The sequence below is a fragment of the Melitaea cinxia genome, chromosome 18 (assembly GCF_905220565.1).
Source record: "Melitaea cinxia chromosome 18, ilMelCinx1.1, whole genome shotgun sequence".
NCBI classification, from domain to species: Eukaryota; Metazoa; Arthropoda; class Insecta; order Lepidoptera; family Nymphalidae; genus Melitaea; species Melitaea cinxia.
In genome coordinates this window covers 9,292,448-9,313,160 of record NC_059411.1, presented here as the reverse complement: position 1 = coordinate 9,313,160, position 20,713 = coordinate 9,292,448, and the positions used below count along the sequence as shown (strand labels likewise).

At 32.8% G+C, this 20,713-nt stretch overlaps 3 protein-coding genes and 1 long non-coding RNA gene across 5 annotated transcripts in view; 1 reads left to right on the top strand and 3 right to left on the bottom strand.

The window, feature by feature from the left end:
- Positions 1-7,406, bottom strand: part of LOC123662096 (dynein beta chain, ciliary-like) — a 46,210-nt gene extending 38,804 nt beyond the window's left edge. Inside the window, exons 1-11 of the mRNA XM_045596984.1 lie at positions 7,398-7,406; positions 7,204-7,308; positions 6,510-6,680; positions 5,702-5,872; positions 4,848-4,936; positions 4,583-4,686; positions 3,659-3,847; positions 1,781-1,954; positions 1,181-1,316; positions 413-641; positions 22-213 (exon numbers count right to left, since the gene is read on the bottom strand). Coding sequence (XP_045452940.1) covers positions 22-213; positions 413-641; positions 1,181-1,316; positions 1,781-1,954; positions 3,659-3,847; positions 4,583-4,686; positions 4,848-4,936; positions 5,702-5,872; positions 6,510-6,680; positions 7,204-7,308; positions 7,398-7,406 — 1,569 coding nt within the window. The remainder of the gene's footprint in view (positions 1-21; positions 214-412; positions 642-1,180; positions 1,317-1,780; positions 1,955-3,658; positions 3,848-4,582; positions 4,687-4,847; positions 4,937-5,701; positions 5,873-6,509; positions 6,681-7,203; positions 7,309-7,397) is intronic.
- A 1,159-nt stretch (positions 7,407-8,565) lies between these two features.
- Positions 8,566-16,817, top strand: LOC123662035 (DNA replication licensing factor Mcm5). Its single transcript, XM_045596924.1, has 13 exons — positions 8,566-8,816; positions 8,922-9,069; positions 9,265-9,372; positions 9,546-9,718; positions 10,151-10,229; positions 10,920-11,078; positions 11,383-11,620; positions 12,554-12,747; positions 13,762-13,902; positions 14,097-14,273; positions 14,560-14,807; positions 15,371-15,513; positions 16,512-16,817. The coding sequence occupies exons 1-13, from the start codon at positions 8,662-8,664 to the stop codon at positions 16,739-16,741; spliced, it is 2,193 nt and encodes a 730-aa protein (XP_045452880.1). The 5' UTR covers positions 8,566-8,661; the 3' UTR covers positions 16,742-16,817.
- Positions 13,699-14,177, bottom strand: LOC123662038. Of its 2 annotated transcripts, none has more exons than XR_006744436.1 (2): positions 14,085-14,177; positions 13,699-13,907 (listed from the first exon to the last, which is right to left on the bottom strand). It is a non-coding gene; the product is annotated as an uncharacterized LOC123662038 (long non-coding RNA). The 2 variants fall into 2 exon arrangements; XR_006744437.1 differs by having other exon boundaries at positions 13,699-13,912; positions 14,085-14,174.
- On the bottom strand, positions 16,813-20,528 carry LOC123662037 (1,5-anhydro-D-fructose reductase-like). The gene is made up of 6 exons (XM_045596926.1): positions 20,344-20,528; positions 20,105-20,272; positions 19,086-19,289; positions 18,481-18,731; positions 18,249-18,399; positions 16,813-18,073 (listed from the first exon to the last, which is right to left on the bottom strand). Exons 1-6 carry the CDS (start codon positions 20,506-20,508, stop codon positions 17,912-17,914), a joined length of 1,101 nt encoding a protein of 366 aa, XP_045452882.1. The 5' UTR covers positions 20,509-20,528; the 3' UTR covers positions 16,813-17,911.
- Positions 20,529-20,713: the final 185 nt, after the last annotated feature.

Genomic DNA, 20,713 nt, shown 5'->3' with positions numbered 1-20,713 from the left:
TCAATATAAAATTACACTTGCCTTAAAAAAATGTTCCAAATCGTGGCACTCGTCTAAACCCTGCGAGAAAAGGGAAGCGAGTCGCCGATCGACGTCCTCTAGAACTAACATGTGCTTGTCATAATCTGTTAGAAACCTTGTATCTTCAGGATCGGCAGGATCGTAGGTAATGTTACCAAGGTTTTGGTAAATTATAGTATATTCTTCCAATACCTAAAAATGGCGATTATCAGAACGCTATAGCTTATCAAAGACGTAGGTATATTTTAAGGCTTACTACAAACATTAAAAAATATCTGTATGAAAACTAGAATAAAATTGGGGAAAATATGATTTTATTTGGCTTTTACATTTCTATTATATTATTTTTAATAATGTTAATGAAATACTACAAATTAATAACAAAAAATACCTTTATACATTCTGTGCTCAATATCTTGCCTCTAAGTCCCGAAAACTCTACTTTTTCCAATTTCAGTATTTCAACGGTAGCCTCGACGATATTTTCAATCATTTTAAGCCTCTTCATATAAGTATTGAAGCGCATGAAGACGCGGTCAAAGTCGAAAGACCAACGCACGGGCATCACGCCCGGAGGGAAAAATGTATGAACTTTGTCACGATTCATCTCATACGTCTCACTGTAAAAATGTAGATTTAGGCCACAAGTTTGGACAAAATTTCCATCAATTTATTTTATTATTCAAATAATTTATTATATACTAGCTGACCCCGCAAACGTTTCTTTGCCATATATGTTATTAACCCGCTTAATACCCCCCCCCCCCCCCCTTATAACTTAGGGGTATGAAAAATAGATGTTGGCCGATTCTCAGACCTACCCGATATGCCCACAAAATTTTATTAAAATCGGTCGAGCCGTTTTATTATATTATTTAATTAGCTTTTTATTTTCAAGAATCTTCTGTATATAATCTACATTACTGCACTTTCTTAGCCTGCTATGTAACATTAGTTCTCACTATCTCAGGTTGGCTGGAAGAGATCTCTTCTAGAGATAAGTCCATCGTTGCTAACTAAATTTGTATATAAATAACTGTACAAAAAAATTAAGTGCAATAAAGAATATACTTATTCCGATGTTTTAAATAAAATTTGACGTTAAAAGAAAGTTCTATCTCCATTCTGTTATCGAAAAACTGGGTTTTCAGACACTTACATAAAATGGTCAAGAATACCCATAGCCTTTCTCAGTTTTAGTAACTGTTCGTCTGCGTCTCCTTGAAATATGGATAAAGGATCGATCGAGTTAGTGCATTGCTGGATCACTAAATTACATACTTCGCGTAAAAGTGCTGAAATTATTTTTTTTCCATTTAATCAGCCTCTATGTATTGTGATTATATAAAAATGCAACAAAATGAGGAAATGAAAACTGTATTATGTGAAAAGTCTCTACAATTGTTTTTAATCGACATCAAAAAAGGAGAACTTTTTTATGTGTGTTATCTCATAACTTTTTACGGGTGCACCGATTTTGATAATCCTTTTCTTAAATCGAAAGCTGGTGCTTGTCATGTCCATTCAAATTTGATCGAGATCTGGCGAGCTCTTTTTGAGTTATACCTAATGAGATTTAATTATTTTTTTCGACTATGTGCGTTGTTTTATTTGTCGATGTAAATTTAAGTTTTTTTTTTTTTTTTTATTGGCGTGCCCACATTTATTATTTTAACTGCTAAATTGTTTTGAGAACTTTAGGTACATTAGAATCACACTGTGTGTAATACAGAATTTAGCTTATTACTTAAATACTTACGGATTAACTTTTCCACATTACAGTAGTAACGTGAGCTGCCCCAAAGTAGCCCGATGCAGTGAAACATTGGCCTTATCAGAGATTTAGCATCAAAAAAGTCTGTTCCTTCGAAAGTTTCAAAATGTTGAATTAAAGGTTTTTGATATACGTAAATATCTCTGCATTCGATTATAGCTGAAATCCGATTAGAGTTTTTATAATTGTTAAAGTAAGTTAAATATCTATAAATATAATATATATAATATAATAATATATCTTAATATATTGATATATTGACTGAAAAACTTAAGTAGAAACGACGATTAATCAATCGGTTTGAATTTTTAAAAAATATACACATTTAAAATGATCAGTTGAAGTCAACAATTTAGACAGGCGTTCTCATTTAATACGATTTCATAGGTCAAGAGGCGACAAAGCTATACACGCATGCATGCATTCAACCTGTAACATCGCGCTGCGGGCATAGGCTTCTTTCTAAACGTAGATGAAGGATTGGAGGTTAATCCACGATGCTACTCTACTGCGGGTCGGCGGATATGTTCCCTACTATGAGTAAGGAACGCTATCAGGTATTTATGATAGCATTTATGATACACGATGGGGAACCCACAAGGATCACCCACATCGGAAAGAAATATGTGTACAAATACAAATATCCATTCCGAGCGGGAATCGAACCCGCAAACCGTTGGTGTTTTAAGACCAGCCGGCCTAGCATGCATACAACGAGATATCTCTTGACGAGAGAGAAAGATAATGTCTACATCGAGTATTTTCTCGATTACCCTAACATGCGCACTACGAGAGACAAAATTCTCTTCCGAAGACTTCGCCTTGTCGAGTAGAGAAACATAATCAACCATAATCACAACTGAATATCATTCTTATTTCTTATGTCGTAAAGTTGAATTTACAAGGTTATTGACCAATCGTGCCAAACCGGGATGAGCCAACGTTTGTATAATTTCAAACGAGTGACACATGTTTTATTTAACAATGTTCTCGGCCTTTTGGCTAAGATAAAAAGTGTTTATCTAATTTAAAAAATCTAATATAGAAAATAAAACGGCGTAAGTAAATGAATTTAATTATATATGTAAAACAATATGCTCGTGTTGTGCTTTATATCTTGTCGCACATTAGATAATTGTAATTCTATCACGCATTGTTTTTTTTTTTTTTTAATTTTTAAAATTTTTTGAATTTTTGATTTTTTTTTTTTTTTTATTATTGATTTTACTTTTATTCTATTTAATTTTATTTTTACTTATTGATTTTTTTAATATAATTTTGTTTTGTTTTTTATTCTGAATGTTGTCTTGTCTTGTTGTACTAACCCAATATGGACTTATACTTTGGTCTGAAATAAAGTATTATTATTATTATTATTTAGAATAAGAAGCAACAGGGCGCAAATACGTTTTTTATGTCATTATATGGCACACTTCACTCGACTTTTCGCATTTCCCGCTCTTCGTATACCGAAATTATATAATTATAATAGGGAAACGCCATGGTATACAAAAAATAGGCACCCGGTTTTATTTATTTTTTATTTATCGTCTTTCTCGTCGATAATATTGAAAACGAGAAGTTTCTCTTCCTAAAACGACAAAATTCGACAAAATTACGATGTCATGTTAGCTTCCGTAGAGATAAATATCACAGATCACTAAAATTTAATGATTATCTCTTCTATTGACGTAACGAGAAGACTATCGCGTGCACGCATGTTAGCTACTGTAGACATAGAGAGATAATACGAGAAAAGGGGTAGACAAAATTTTGTCGTGGCGCGCATGCTAGGCCTGCAGAGCGGTTGTTGGCTGTTAAGCTATAGTAGTAAATTTTTAAAATATAGGTTTTGATTTTTACCAGCTACAACGTTAGTAAGCATAGACTTGAAACAAGCGAGATACACGCTGCTAGTGGACTCCAAATAGTGAGCCATCCTTTTCACGCGCGGGTCACGCAGCTGAGAATATATTCCTTCCAAGTTACGCAGTCTGTGCGAATAGAACTCAATATCCGCTGTCGGAAGAGGAAACTTTGTCCTCTTGAACGCTAGGGAAGTTATAGAAAAACACAATTAGTTGTGGTGAAAAACCAATTAAAGTGTTAATAACTTGGCCGATATAGGTATGTACGTAACGTGTTTTTCTATTATTAATAAATTTGTTTATCAGTGTCATTCGGCTTATAAAAAAATGAAAGCTGGCAAAATTTGGTGATCTATTTGAATCCAAAACTGTGTAACTCACATTTACACTCAGATTTTCTGGAACATAATAAAAAGCTATTTTATTTATATCGTAAATATTCGATTCCTTCTTAAACAAAAACACTGAATCAATTCAAAAAAAAATATTGCATAAAATTGATTTTTTATTTTTATTTTAAATTTATTGACTGCTATACCAAGTAGCACAAAGACCGCGCTTTGCAACCAATACCTAAGCTTGCAGAGTCAAAAATTGAGAAATGGCTCTTAAGTTTCTAAAAGTGATTATACATTATTCATTGCCTTTTTATGTTGTTTAAAAAATGAATGTTTAAGAATTAAAATTCTAACAAACAAAATTTTTAAAAATATTGTATTTATAAGTGGAAAAATCTTTTGGAATCTTTGCTAATATAGTTAAACGACTACCGCACGAACACGAAAGGCGATGGTAGTACGTAAACTAAAAGTTGATTTAAAACATATTGACAGAAATATTTATATATACGTATTTCTCACTTAATTGAAATATGACTTGTCTAGATTTATAAATGCTGTCTAAACTAAATACTTGTTACCGATATAGGAATCTTCCTGCAGAAGATCGTGAACTTGCTGGGCCCATTTTATGATTGCTCCTTCAATATTTGTTTTCAACTGTAAATCGACGTCTTCTGAATCACTAAAATATTTTTTATGATTTATTACCGTTCGAAGAATGAAAAGATACGTTAAAATTCTGACAAGCATTTTCAAAAATTTCTAGTATATGCAGCTGAATACTCATAAGAAATCATTTATCCAAGTCAATTATTAAAATCTCATATGAAAGCCTAAAGTTACCTTTCTTTCAATCTAGCTTCTGCGTGATATATATTTTCAACGCCTTCTGGCATCGGAAGCATTATTTGGCTAGACATTTCTCCTTTAAGCTATAAATAGAAATATTCAGTTTTAATGTTTATATTATAGTTATTAAAACATGATACAGTGTATCTGTGGTCAAGACAATTATTTAAAAATATGTTTTTTCATTTGTAATTTGTGAAAAGTTATTAATATACTCGTAATCATGCAAAATTGCCTTAACTTTTTAACTGACTTCAAAAAAGGAGGCGGATCCCAATTCGACTGTATTTTTTTATGTAGGTATGTTACCACAGAACTTTTGACTGGATGGACAGATTTCGATGATTTTTTAATCAAAAGGTGGTACGTGTCATGCAGACCCATTCAAATTTAATTGAGATCTGACAACTACTTTTCGAGTGATATCTAGTAATGCGTATTTACTTGACTATTTTTTCGTCGATCTACGTTATATTATACCTCATAGCTCTTTACTGGATGAACCGATTATGAGAATTCTTATTTAGAATCGAAAGCTGGTGCTTGTAAGCTACATTGTATGATAGCTTATAGCTTTATACTGGGTGGCCGATTTTAATAATTCTTATTTTAATCGAAAGATGATGCTTGTCTTGTAGTCGCATTTAAATTTGATCGAGATATGATGACAACTTTTTGATCTTTGATGATTTATTCGTCTACCTACGTTGTATTACTTGTCGATGTACCTAATAGAAGTCGGTTTTTTTGTTTGCGAGAAAACCAATTATTTTTCTGCAAATTGTTAGATTCAGCCTAACATTTTTATTTTTGTTATTTTTTTGAATTAAATTATTTGATTTACATACTTGATGCATCAAATTCCTCAATTCATTCACATGTCTCTTCATGTCATTCTTAACTATCTTCGGCCAACCTTTCTGGTTCTCAGGATTACAAAGCAAAGGTCCGATGACTTCGTCGGCCATCACACTTAAATCCATTAAGACGTTGCCAGAAATTTCACCAATTGTAAGTGCCTAAAAATAAATGTTTAATTTTTATTTCAACAAAAGTTGAAGCTTGTGTTATGAGCGGGCCTTGTAAGCGACGCATTTTGCATGGCGCTTACGACCTTTTTCACGAGACTGCGATCATCGTCGATAAAACAAATCTCAAAGGCTTACCTTCCACCTACTTTATATTTCAAAAGCCTACATTTCACTTCAGCCATGTGTGTAGCATAGTTATTGTTTTAACTTTAAATTAATCACGACACATTCTGTTTAAACAGTGCTAAAAAGATTTTTTTTTACAGAAGTATCTTCATTTTCTTACGATTTATTTTTGTGTTACCCACACATTGGGGAATTCTAAACAACTTTTCGGTGGCTTAAAACCGTATAAAATTATCATATCAAAATTTTTGATCTAGCGGGTACATCGTTCCATAGCTTAATTGGCTAAAGCTCCGACACGGTCATTCGGAGATGCAGGTTCGATTCAGGAACGGTCGATTTTTTGATATGATATTAAAAATTATCTTCATTTTTTCGTGTTTTTTCAGAGGATTCTTTTAGCCCAATATAAATAACAATTTTTAAAAAATAAAAACAACAAAGTCATTCTCAATTTGGGAATTCTTTAAAAAAAAAAGATCTTACAATATAAGTTTACCTTACGAAAATTTATTTGCGTTATTTTGTCATCTATGTTTCGTAAAAAGTAAATCATTTTCCCTCTGCTTATAGGTGGAAAGTTAGTAGCGCAAGTTAGTAACCCGGCAGTGTTCATACGAAATACGATTATATCGAACTTTGGCATCTCGAAAAACTTGAAAAGAATGTGCTGTAAATACAAAAACATTACTTATAATTAATTGTTATAATGCTAGACATAACTCTTTCTGAGACGCGCTGGGGAGAACCGCAAGTACCCACATACATCGAAACCAGAGACATAAGTTTGTACATAACAACCTACCTACTCTTGTAATTAAACCAGCAACTGTCGGTGGTAAGGATATTTTACTTATCACTATACCAGAACGTTGATCTATGTACGTAATTGTGTAATTTATAAATTTCAAACTATTTCTATCAATAAAATTAGCTTACGTGTGTACGTAAACGTAATTAGAAGTAAATATAAATTTACATTTACGTATATGTAATATGATTACGACGGATTGGTCACATTATCTTGCTAAACGCTAACGGTCACGAGTTCTTCCCTTATTCATAAAAAAAAAATTGTATTAGACTATCCAATACAACGTCTATTTAAAAATTTATCTTCATAGTAATTGGGCACATTATGTTTTTATAAATAAGAGGGCACTTGGTGTGTATTTAATAGACTTTAAAATTACCCTTTCATCTCCTGTGATAAATTTTGTCCACTTTTCGATTTTTTGTTTCAGAGATCTTAAAATATATTCGCTCATAAACTCTAACCGAGTATCCACATCGTCTTTCTATAACAAGAATTGAATAAGAAACTCATTTTACATATTTTTTTTTAAATGATGACCATTTCAAACGATGCGGTAAAAGAAATACTTACGTCGCCCATTTTAGCGTATATCTACTAAATTCTACGAATAGATTCCTTAATAAAAAATATTCATTTTAAGCTAAATTAAATATAAATCTACTATAGATAATTTTAGTACTATGATATATTGTGATAAAATTATGCTTTTCAATACGAGCGATGTCAAACATAAACCTATTTCTATACAAAGTTTTTTTCCGTTGCTTAGTTACCTACGTTTTTATTGGGTTGAATAAATCGAATTTAGAATAGCACGGCTCTCAATAGAGATATTTTATATCTTTAATCACTATCAGAGATTTAAGATCTTGTACAAACACTAGATTTAAGAAAATCAAAAATACCTACAAAGTCGCGAAAAATTAAAAAGAAACAATATAGTGGAGTCAAATCATAACAATTCTTTATGAGATATTTTTTAGAACCTTAAAATGATATTAAAAATATTAGTTGATGTATTATATATGGTAATGGGTTGGTCGTTGGAGCACACATGTCCTGGAGTGGAGACCGTGTCTTAGCAAACGCAGTTTGGGACGTCCTTCGGCCCGCTGAACCTTCGATCTACGTAAGATAGCCGGTGTAGACTGGTTGAGGATTACTGGACTGGACTACTGACTGGTTGAGGATCCAGCAGTGGTCTGCAATAATAAAATTAAAATAAATTACAAAAATAAGAAAAAGTACAAAAGGCAACTAACTGGGGACGTACCTTACAGAAGATCTCAGCTAAATAATACTGTTTTGAGTGTTGCAGGCCACTATAATCTACGGTAATCGCTTACCATCAATTGAGCCATACGCTTGTTTGCCGACCTACTTACATATTAAAAAAAAACACTTAGGACTTTGTACCATTACAAGACGCAACATACCTTACATTGTATATGATAATTTATATGGATACAATCCAGCAGTTTCTTCACCTGATAGTAAATGATTAACGGCGCTCATGAACACATGCAAAACAGAAGGAGATGCTGGTCAACTGCCGGCCTAGAAGATAGTTTTACACTCAATGTTTAAATGTTAATAGAACATACTACTTCAGAAAAAGTACTTTAGAAAAAGGCCTAGGTTAAAAAATAATCTGTCCCTGGACTGTACATTATATCACCTTTATATTTCTACAAAACCACAGTAAAAAATCAAGCCGTCAAACTTAAATGTCAGTTTTCGCGCCATTTTCGTTGTTTCATTAACGTTTGACTTGCAGTTTCGTTTTATTGTTATTTTCTATTCACAAATATATTTCAATCAATTTATATACAAAATGGAAGGCTTTGACGATCCTGGAGTATTTTTTTCCGACAATTTCGGATTAGATGAGCATGAATCTCAAGATCAAATTAACCTACAAGCCGTTAAAAAAAAGTTTAAAGAGTTCATACGGCAATTTCATACTGGAAATTTTAATTATAAATACAGGTAAAATGAATTTTACTATCCAAAAGCATTAATACTTAATTAAATATGTACTTATTTTCTTCAAACATCAAATTATTAAACTACATATACTTTTTTTGTTTGAAGGGACGCTTTGAAACGTAATTACAATTTACATCAATATTGGGTTGAAATAAACATTGAAGATTTATCTAGTTTTGATGAGGTTTTAGCCGAGAAATTGTATAAAAAACCTACGGAGCACTTGCCGATATTGGAAGAAGCCGCAAAAGAGGTAACAAATAAAGTCTATATGATATTTCTTAAGTATCTATTGTGTTAACTTTATAAGTATTTCTATTCATATAAAATTTAATAAAATAAAATAAAAATTACATTTTATAGACATACATTTATGTAGACCTTAACATGTCTCACAATATTGTGATAAAAACATAGTTTTATAATTATTTTTTATCTTTCATTGTAGTTAGCTGATGAGCTGACTGCACCAAGACCAGAAGGCGAAGAAAAAGTAGAAGATATACAAGTGTTATTGCTATCAGATGCTCATGCATCAAATTTAAGGGAACTGAAGGTACACCCTTTTATTTTTACTTTGGTATTATCTTAGAAAGTAAATTAATTAAATATTTCCATATACAGCTATTTGTCTTCCGTATTATGTTTACTGAAATTCTATTACTATGAATGTGTAGTATATAAGTAAAAGTAATCTATTTACCTAAATATTGTAATTTAACTTTTTAGTCTGAAACAGTGTCGAGACTAGTAAAAATACCAGGAATAGTAATATCAGCATCGGCAATAAAAGCTAAGGCAACTAAAATATCGATTCAGTGCAGATCTTGTCGGAATGTAATTCCTAATCTGCCTGTTAAGCCAGGTCTAGAAGGCTATGTAATGCCTAGGAAGTGTAATACGTAAGTATAGACTATATAACAGTAAAATAAATATTCTTTGACAGTTCGCAGGAAAGTGGACATAAGGTGTGTTCTTCAATATTTGTACGTATTTTAGATGCCTGATGATGATCCAATAAAGGATCGAAACGTCGCATGAATTTGCAATTAGTGGTTTGATTGGCACCTTATGTCCACTTTCCTGCGAACCGTCAAAGAATACTTATAACAAATGGACACAACGATAAATAAAGTAAAATAAATATGTTTAAAATACACATCCAGCTGTCTGTTCTTAAGGTAGGCAACTTGTCGCCTGTATTTTATGTAACAGACGATCTATATAGATACCTTTTTTTGTATTGTAATATATTTACATAAATCTAAAACACCTTTAAAATTAATGAACAATCTATTGTTAAACTTCAAATGGAAATGCTTTTTTCATTTTAGAGAACAAGCTGGTAGACCAAAGTGTCCCTTGGACCCATATTTTATAATACCAGACAAGTGTAAATGCATAGACTATCAGGTAAGCTTATAAAATGAGAAAACTATTTATAATATTAATTTATGAATATATTATATTTATATAGCATAGCATCAACCAAGTGAAAGAAGCTGTAATTGTATTTCAATTTATTGAACTTTCTATGTAATTTGAATCATAAGTCATAACATTCATTGACCATTGAGCAAGAGTAACATTGCTTAGAGACTTATCAGAGTGTCATTAATAGTTACACAATACTGTTGATCGATTCAGCCAGTAACATCCCACTGCTTTGGCCTCTTTCTCCATGTAGGAGGGTTACTTGGATGCTACAATTCTACTTTTTATATTAACTACAACTAGCTATGCCCCTAACTTCGTCTGCGTGGTACAAAAAAGTTTTTGTTCAGTTCGCTGACTTCTAAAATAAATAGCCTAAGTTACTCCTTATTGAAACAGCTTTCTGCCAGTGAAAGTCCCGTCAAAATCGGTCCACCCGTGTCAGAGATAAGCTGTAAAAAGTGTTTATTTTAATATTACAAAAAAACACTCAAATTTTATTTATTTGTATAGATATACTTATATTTTATTTTTCATTGGATTCATATATATATATATATATGTATTTAATTTATATTTTTCATTATTATTATGAATGAATACTGTTATTGTACTGTTGATTTTTATTGGAATGTATTATAAAAAAATATTATAATTTTTTTTCTCTAGGTTTTAAAACTCCAAGAAGCACCAGAGATGATACCGCAGGGTGAGATGCCACGTCACCTGACTGTGTACTGTGAAAGAATGTTGTGTGAGAGAGTCGCTCCCGGTGCTCGTGTCACTGTACTAGGAATCTATTCTATTAAAAAGATTTCTAAAATTGGGGTAACACATTATTTATTTTATTTAACACTAGATATTTCATTCAGTTTCATCTATAATGAGCTTCAGTACTTCTTATATTTACGTTTTTTCTTTACTCTGCCTGCTTTAAACCTTTCCCATTTAATAAATGTTATTTTAATGTTTTTCGGTATTGTAGCTTAATTTAATAAAAGAATGTGTTAAATGTAGGTAGTATGTGTCTATTTTAAATTAGTCAGCTAAAAAAAAAGATGGCTATGAAAATTCCTTAAAACGTCATTACAGTATTGTTAATTATGTATAATGATCAAATCTTACTCTACAGAAAGAAGGCCGTGATAAAGGGTCCGTGGGTGTAAGGTCGTCGTACCTCAGGGCAGTAGGACTGTCAGCAGAGGAGGGGATTACAGGTGGACTTCAACCTTTCACTGCAGAGGAGGAAGATCAGTTTAGACGATTAGCAGCAGCCCCTGATGTGTATGAAAGAATAGCTAAATCCATAGCACCTAGTGTTTTTGGTGCCAATGATATGAAGAAAGCTATAGCTTGTTTGCTATTTGGAGGTAATTAGTTTTTGAATCTAATTATACTGAAATATTTAGCCGCTTAGGTATTCATTTTTTTTTTTCACGAAAGGCTCTCAAACTCTGTCAAAATTATTTTTTATCAAATTTCAATCAAACATTAAAGTTGACATTTTTTTCCAAAAAATTACAATAGATATACATATTCTTTACTGCATTTCTAATAGTATAGTCTATGAGGAAAGAGATAACGCCAAAAACAACAAATTTCATTAATTTGCGGCTGTGGTGTACATGAAAGTACAATAAGATACTTCCAATAAAAACGTATTTAAAAAAAAAACTCATATTTTTGGCACCACTTAGAATTTTTTTTTTTTGTGTATTTTTATTACAGCGCTTGATAGCCGTACTATTAGGCGCTCGAGGATTATCCATTATTACTGGACATCCGATATAAACGTAAATATAATTATATTCAATAACTCATCCTATTTTATGGATTCTCTTAAGGACTCCAAAATCAACAAAACCTTTTAGATTTATTTGAAGTGAAGTTCGAATTAATCATTTAAAAATATTCAACCAACTTAAAAAAAGATAGAGCCTCATAACTTTTTACTCGATGTACTGATTTGGATCATTTTTATTTTATTTTATTGAAAGTTGGAGCTTGACATGTGATCCCATTTTAATTTGATGGAGATCTAACGAGTTCTTTATGATTCATTTCTAAAATGCGTCGTTACTTGATTATTTTTTTTTTTTTATTGTTTGAGAGCAAAAACAATTTTTTGTTTCTTATTTAATATTTTCACTTCTTGATAAATACGTTTTTACTCTAAGTAATATATATACAATATGTTTAATCTTTTAGAATATATGATGTCATAAGTAATAAAAAAATAATAAAGCAATACAGATAGTAACATAAATATTTCCATATATTATTATTTGTACTATGGTGTACAGGCTCTCGCAAAAGGTTACCCGACGGGCTCACAAGAAGAGGCGACATTAATGTTTTGCTACTCGGAGATCCCGGCACGGCCAAGTCACAGCTGCTAAAGTTTGTAGAGAAAGTGGCGCCAGTAGGAGTATACACCTCAGGCAAAGGATCGAGTGCGGCGGGTCTAACTGCGTCTGTCATCAGGGATCCAGGAAGCGTAAGAATATTAGATCATAATAATAATGTTCAATATATATAATATTTAAAATTATTATTTATCCCCCCCCCCCCTCCCACGGCTGTACAGAGCTCGTTGTATACGGCGAGGTGCTTGGCAAGTTTCTTACTCGCGTTAACTTCACTTTCACATTTTGTAATGACTCTGTAAATCATTACATCATTACAGCCTATACAGTCCACTGCTGGACATAGGCCTCCACAAGTTTACGCCGAAAATAACGTGAACTCATGTGCTTTGCCCATAGTCACCACGCTGGGCAGGCGGGTTTGTGACAGCAGCACTGGCTTTGTCGCACCGAAGACGCTGCTGCCCGTCTTCGGCCTGTGTATTTCAAAGCCAGCAGTTAAATGGTTATCCCGCCACCGGTCGGCTTTTTAAGTTCCAAGGTGGTAGCGGAACTGTGTTATCCCTTAGTCGTCTCTTACGACACCCACGGAAAGAGAGGGTGTGGCTATATTCTTGAGTACCGTAGCCACACAGTACGACTCCGTAAATGTTACATCAGAATAGCACTAATATTTTGTCTGTTGCGAACTTATAAAACATTCACATATTACATATTTCCATACAAACTTTCATACTTTTTTTCCTTATTGCTATTTTACTTACAAAAAAACTTTTACAAACTTTGAATGTCATATATCTATATATCGAATCAAAAGCCTAAAAAATAAGTTTCAGTCTTCTAGCTCTAAAAATGATGATACTTCCATACTTCTTTTATCCTATCAACCTATCAACCCCCTGACACCCCTTTTTTCGCATTAAAAAGTAGCTTATGTCCTTTCTCAAGCTCTAAACTATCTGCATACCAAATTTCTTTAAATAGGTTCAGTAGTTTTGGCGTGAAAGCGCGCCAGACAGACAGAGTTACTTTCGCGTTTATAATATTAGTAAGGATATAAAATATAAATAAATAAAAAGTAGTGGAAATATAAACATGTGTTTCATGATACATACATAGTTATTCATATAAATGTACTGTTACAGCGCAACTTCGTGATGGAGGGCGGTGCCATGGTACTAGCGGACGGCGGTGTGGTGTGTATCGACGAGTTCGACAAGATGCGTGAAGACGACCGCGTCGCCATACACGAGGCTATGGAACAGCAGACCATCTCCATCGCCAAGGTTACCTATACTATAAAAGTCGTTATAATTATGTGATGTAAAATTAGCAATTAAAACTGAGCTAAGCTTTAGGTAGATCCAGTACCTTCTATGGTGCGTTTATCCATGTATCTTAAATATATTGTATGGTTTTGATATTTCCTACACAGACAACGCCTGGTTTTAAAAATTAGTTACTTAACTTGTTGTTTCAGGCTGGTATAACGACGACGCTAAACTCCCGCTGCTCCGTCCTGGCGGCGGCGAACTCCGTGTTCGGGCGGTGGGACGACACTAAAGCGGAGGACAACATCGATTTCATGCCAACGATCTTGTCAAGATTTGACATGATATTTATTGTCAAAGATGAACACGACCAGAACAGAGATATTGTAAGTATTTTTCTATATCTATATATCTATATATCATATAACAATAATGTAAAGTTATAAAGTATAAAATAATAAAGTTGTAGTATAGCATTTGTTTTATTTCTTGAAGCACTCAAGGACTTACTCAAAACTTTTTGAGTAGGTAGAATGACATTCTGATAATAATATATATCACTATACTGCTATACCCAAGCATTTTACTGGGGATTTCGAGATTTTGATTCTAGATAGAACTCAGAATCTGGTCTCAGTCCTCGTGTAACGTCGCACTTTATCATCTTTCCAGACACTTGCAAAACATATAATGTCGGTGCACATGGGCGGCGGGGGCGCCGCTGAACGCGAAGCTGCGGCGGGTGAGCTGCCCCTGCCGCTGCTGCGGCGCTACGCCGCGTACTGCCGCGCGCGCTGCGGCCCGCGCCTGGCCGCCGGCGCCGCGGAGCGCCTCGCCGCGCGCTACGTGCTCATGCGCTCCGGCGCCTCGCAGCAGGAACGTGCCACCGACAAGCGCCTCGCCATACCTATCACCGTCCGGTAAGTACAGCGCCTCTTCCTTCTTCTTCTTCTTCTTCTTCTTCTTCTTCTTCTTCTTCTTCTTCTTCTTCTTCTTCTTCTTCTTCTTCTTCTTCTTCTTCTTCTTCTTCTTCTTCTTCTTCTTCGTCGTATCTACCTACGGTTATCAAAGACGTTGAGTATAGTATTGCATCAGTAAAGGTAGAAAACTGCGAAGCCACTGAAGAAAATGTCCACTTTCCTGCGATCCGTCACAGAATAATTATTGATAAAATTCGAGTCGGAATTTATTCAAAACAAGAAATAAAAATAATTTGGGACCATAACACATTTTTTTGTGATTTATGAGTTTGAATGATAGATTCTGGAGATTTTGTAAAAAAACAATTAAATACTGCGTGAAAAAAAAATTAAAAGGCAATGACTTCAGTTAAGTGGCCAGATATATTGGTCATGACCCCCCTCTTACTCCCCTGATCGTTTGTTCAACCCTCCACCAAACACCCTGTATATCAAAATTGTTGCATTTATTTCATATTTTAAATTTTTACATTAAATTGCAATAAAAGTATTCCTTTTTTCAGGCAACTTGAAGCCATTATTCGAATATCAGAATCATTGGCTAAGATGCAGTTGCAGCCATTCGCTTCAGAAGCCCACGTAACAGAAGCGTTACGCTTATTCCAAGTCTCTACACTTGACGCAGCAATGACCGGGAGCTTAGCAGGTTTATGTACATTTAAACTAGCCGTGACTTCGTCCGTGTGGAATTAAATTTAAACGAAAAATTGGCGTTTATTTCGCAGTTACAAAATATACAAATTTTTAAAATATAATTGTGTTCTTCAATCACATCGTAGTAATACAACGTAGATCGACGAAAAAATAGTCAAGTAACTACGCGTTATCAAACATTACTCAAAAAGTAGTCATCAGATCTCGATAAAATTTATATGTAACCACGTGATAAATATCAGCTTTCGATTAAATTAATAATTATCAAAATCGGTACACCCAGTTAAAAGTTATTGCGGATTTTCGAGAGTTTCCCTCGATTTCTCTGGGATTCCATCATCAGATCCTGGTTTTCTTATCGTGATACCAAACTAGGGATATCCTCTTTCCAACAAAAAAAGAATTATCAAAATCGGGACATCCAGTAGAAAGTTATGCGGTATAATACAACGTACCATGATAATGAAACCAGGACCTGATGATGGTTTCCCAGAGAAATCGGGGGAAACTCGAAAATCCGCATAAATTTTTACTGGGTGTACCAATTTTGATAATTTATAATTTAATCGAAAGCCGATGTTTATCATGTGGCTACATTTAAATTTCATTGAGATCTAATTACAACTTTTGAAGTAATCTTTGATAACGCGTATTTACTTGATTAATTTTTCGTCTACCTACGTTTTCTTACTTGTCTTACATATAATTGACGTCGGTTTTTTTTCGTTTGCCTGCAAACACAATTATGGGACTTTCACTAGAAGATAGAGGAGGTTGTGTAGCAAGATATAGGCTACTTTTTATCCCAGAATTCCTGGAAAATTTTAACCCTAAAATTGTCGCATTCAAATATGTACACATTACATCTAACTTCTAGATTTCTTTCTTCTTCTTCTTCTAAATTTCGTAAGTTTTTCAACTCACCCTAGTAAATCACTACAAGCATGTTCAATAGACTTAACATTATAATATTAAATAAAATTTTAACAGGTGCTGAAGGTTTTACAACGGAGGAAGATCATGAAATGCTTTCACGTATAGAAAAACAATTAAAGCGCAGGTTCGCAGTTGGATCACAAGTGTCTGAACAAACTATCATCCAGGACTTTCTGCGACAGAAGTATCCCGAAAGAGCCATTGTCAAAGTAATCCATACAATGATCAGACGAGGAGAGTTACAACATCGTCTGCAGAGAAAAATGCTTTACAGACTTTCATAAGCAACATATTACATTTTTAGTGATTTTTGTATGTTTTTAAGGATTATTTGATAAGAGAATTAAACAAACAATTGTATTTTGCTTTTTATTTAAATTGTTACTACAGTGATAAAAAAATAATTAAAATTATTACATAAGATTTTAGTTATTCAATAGGAATGGTTCACTGAGCGATTTTAATAATTAAGCTACTTATTGTTCATAATGAGCAGTATATTTATACGTTATACATATCGACTAGAAATCTGTAACAGTATTTTTACTGACTAGTACCAGATAAAGCAAATTGTATTTAAGAACTGTTTATATTGAAACAAATGAGATTTGTTGTAAATCGTTTATAAGGGACTAACGTTAAATTGCCTTAAAGGTCTAAAGATTCTATATATCCATGTTCCTTATTGCACTAATTTATTGGTCATTGATAACTTAAACAAGCCATTTTAAACTAAATGTGTCTCTACAAGCTAACCAGTACGTCAGACGTTGCTTTTTTAGGAATATTGGTTGTTGTCTGTAAAGTCGGTTTACAGCCGATAGTTTTACGTGTTAACTTCATAAAGAAACATTGAGGAAAAATTGCATACTTTTATAAATTGAATTAAATTATTGTCACAATTATTTCGAACTGCTAGCTCGACGTCACGCGAGAAAAGAGATAAATGTGTCACGAGCCAACGTTTGGGTCGATTGTCTCTTTATTGCCTGTTCCGCGCCCTCTCTTGCAAGCTCGGGCGGAACGTGACACTTTTTCGTACGTGCAGCCGGTGCTCATCGATTTATAAGACGTTACCATGTCAAAAGCTAATACTTATTAATAATATCACGAACTTATCGTCCTATCCCCAGTTACACTGAAGATATGACATTATATTTTAAGTTCTATTAGTTTTTATTGTTTTAAGAAATTGCTCTTTAATTCAACATAACTTATGTACTATTTGTTTCTTAAATTAAATAAAAATAAAATATCCCCATGATGAGTAAACACATCTATTTATCGAGAACTTTTTTTTTAAATTAGAGTAAGCCGTTGACTAGACTACTGGTCTTTACCTATCGGCAATAGTTAATAAAATAAAATAATTTCAAACGAAATTGCTATTTGGCAGTGATGCTAAAAAATTAAAAAAATTAATCAAAAATTGTTTTACTTTAAAAATTACGAAACTAGTTAACTGCTGAAGCTAATTTAAATGGATATTCAGGGTGGTTTTCAACTCCCTTCCAAAACAAGAAATTGAAAATTCGACCCTCCTCTCCTTTATCCAGTTTCTTTATACGATTAACCTCCGCTGGTGTTAGCTCGAAATCATATAGGTCGGCATTTTCCTGTAACACAATATATTTAAACTAAATTCTTAGTATTGATCATCTCCGGCACAAGGTTAATTGCCTATTACATTTTTACGAATTTTAAAATGCAGCATAAATTTTTAAAAAACCGTGTCAATTTATTTCAAATAAAAAATATTTTTTACTTCTAAAAATTATAACTTGAAATTACCTTCAATCTCTTTTCGCTGGTACTTTTCGGAATAACTACAATCTTTTGCTGAATCAAATATCTCAACAACACTTGAGCAGGAGTTTTGTCGTGAGTCTTTGCAATTTCATTTACTTCTGGATGTCCCAGCAAGTCCGGAAATGCATCAGGACTAAAAAAAAATTATTACTTTTGCTGAATACATTTTTTTATCAATAAATATAGATATATATAATATATATTAATAACTGACCTATAATTATATTTATTAACAAAATGATCTTTCGCGCCAGGACTTCCTAAGGGGGCATACGCTGTGACCACAATATCGTGTTCGGAACAGAACTTGCGCAAATCCAACTGCTGAAAGTAAGCGTGCAATTCCACTTGCAACACCTGTGGCTTTACTGTACAGGCTTTGATAATCTTTAACATTTGCGACTCATTGAAATTAGACAGTCCTATATTACGAATACGACCTTCTTTCTGACATGCTTCCATTTCCTAAAAAAATAAATGCGACTATCTATTACTGTTTCATTACAATGAAACAACTTTTTCGGAATTTATCCGGATTTTTGGATACTTTACAGCAATCATGATTCATGGTCACAGGAAACGTCGGCCATTTAAAAAACTCAACAAACCGCAATAAAATCCGAAAAAGTTGTTTGATTGTAATGAGTGAAATTCGCGTAAACATTAGAAAACAATATATTACTATTTCAATCAAAAATTAATTCAAAAGTTTCAAATCTTCAAAAAATCATTGGCAATTTTGTATGAATAAATTTTCAGTTATTTTTAAAAATAAGAAGTACTAAAGTTGTTAAATAAATTACCCAAATAAAAGCGCACCTTCCAAGTGCTTATGTGATCGGTGTCCATATCCAAATCATACTCGCCAGTGCTCCTCACGACTGGAGTCAACGTCTCCGGGTCGCAGTGGAAGCCGAAAGGTACGTGTATCAAGTACAAATCTACGTATTCCATCTGCAGGCGTTTCAACTGAAGATCAAGAAATTTCTTCACATCTGATGCACGATTACCCACGTGGGGCAGCTACAAGACGTAATTTTTACTTTAACACATTTTTGTTTTAGATAATTAATAATTAGGATTTTAATAATTAGAAGAAAAGGAATTATGTATTATTTGGAATTCATGCTTATTTATTATCACGTTTCTGTCCTTTAGAAATAGACAGTCTGATTAGCTTGTTATTTGACTTTTTAATAAATAACAAAAATGTGATATGTGTGTGATATATATCCTTAAAATTCCGTCTCATACCACTTCTTATTACTCTAACTCCTTATCCGTTAAAGCTGTCCAACTTTGGAACTCTCTTCCTCTTCCTATTAGACAAGCTCAATCTCTCTTCTCCTTCAAAAAATACCTTAAACTACATTATTATATATATATATATATATATATATATATATATATATATATATATATATAATATATATGTATGTATTATATGTGTATTTTATATATGTAAGTGTTATGTATGTTTATTATTATTATATATTGTCTATTAGTACTTTGTTCGAGTATTCTAATTCGCACACCAATCGTTTGTTTACTTCCTAACTGCAGTTTCTATTTCGTGTCCTATACCCAAAGGTTGTCTGGAAGAGATCGCTCTTTCAGCGATAAGACCGCCTTTGTACATCTTTCATTTTATGTTTTTTTTTTCTCTGTTGTTTAATGGTGTACAATAAAGAGTATTATTATTATTATTTCACTGAATGTCACTCCGCCCGCCCAATACATAATAGATACATATATTATAATAACTACTTATATAAATAATATAGTAAATTTACTTATACTATTATTATTATACTATTATTATTATTATTATTATATACCTTAGTAGTAATGAATAAGTCCTTCCTAGCTCCCTTTCCAATATTAATCCATTTATTAATAGCATTACCAATAGCTTCCTCATTGTTATAATTAAAGGCAGTGTCAATATGACGGTATCCCAATTCTAAAGCTTTGTAAACAGTTGATTCTATTACTTCCGGAGAAGCCTGCAAATGCAGATAATTAGAAAGTTTAATGAATTATGATTTTTCATTAGTGTAAAATATTATTTACTAACCTGCCATGTTCCTAATCCCAGTGTTGGCATTAAATCCGCAGTTTGAGAAAGCTTAACGTATTTCATGTTCCTAGTTATCGAATAAATATAATTTAAAAAATACGCAAAGTTGGCTTTTCTTGTTACAAAATTAGTTTCACTCCTCAAAAATAATCTGATCGACATGAACTATTGGCAGATCGCCAAACACCAAACAGTTAATACTTGAAGGTCAATAAAAATCCTAGATAACGTATATTTCTTCAGAAATATCGAAATTATTTTAAATAAATACCAGAAATGAGTTACATCTCTTGAACTGCGCTATTGATTTTTGTGATGCAAGAGTTCCATCATTTAAATTTCCCGGTTTTTACGTTTAGAATCACGG

Coding starts and splice junctions, on each gene's coding strand:
- LOC123662037 (XM_045596926.1), bottom strand. CDS start 20,508: ATGTCGATCAGATTATTTTTGAGGAGTGAAACTAATTTTGTAACAAGA. Junction 20,273..20,343: donor TGGGATTAGGAACATGGCAG/GTTAGTAAATAA, acceptor CTGCATTTGCAG/GCTTCTCCGGAAGTAATAGA. Junction 18,074..18,248: donor CCAGCGAAAAGAGATTGAAG/GTAATTTCAAGT, acceptor ATTGTGTTACAG/GAAAATGCCGACCTATATGA.
- LOC123662035 (XM_045596924.1), top strand. CDS start 8,662: ATGGAAGGCTTTGACGATCCTGGAGTATTTTTTTCCGACAATTTCGGA. Junction 10,230..10,919: donor GTAAATGCATAGACTATCAG/GTAAGCTTATAA, acceptor TTTTTTCTCTAG/GTTTTAAAACTCCAAGAAGC. Junction 14,274..14,559: donor ACGACCAGAACAGAGATATT/GTAAGTATTTTT, acceptor TCATCTTTCCAG/ACACTTGCAAAACATATAAT.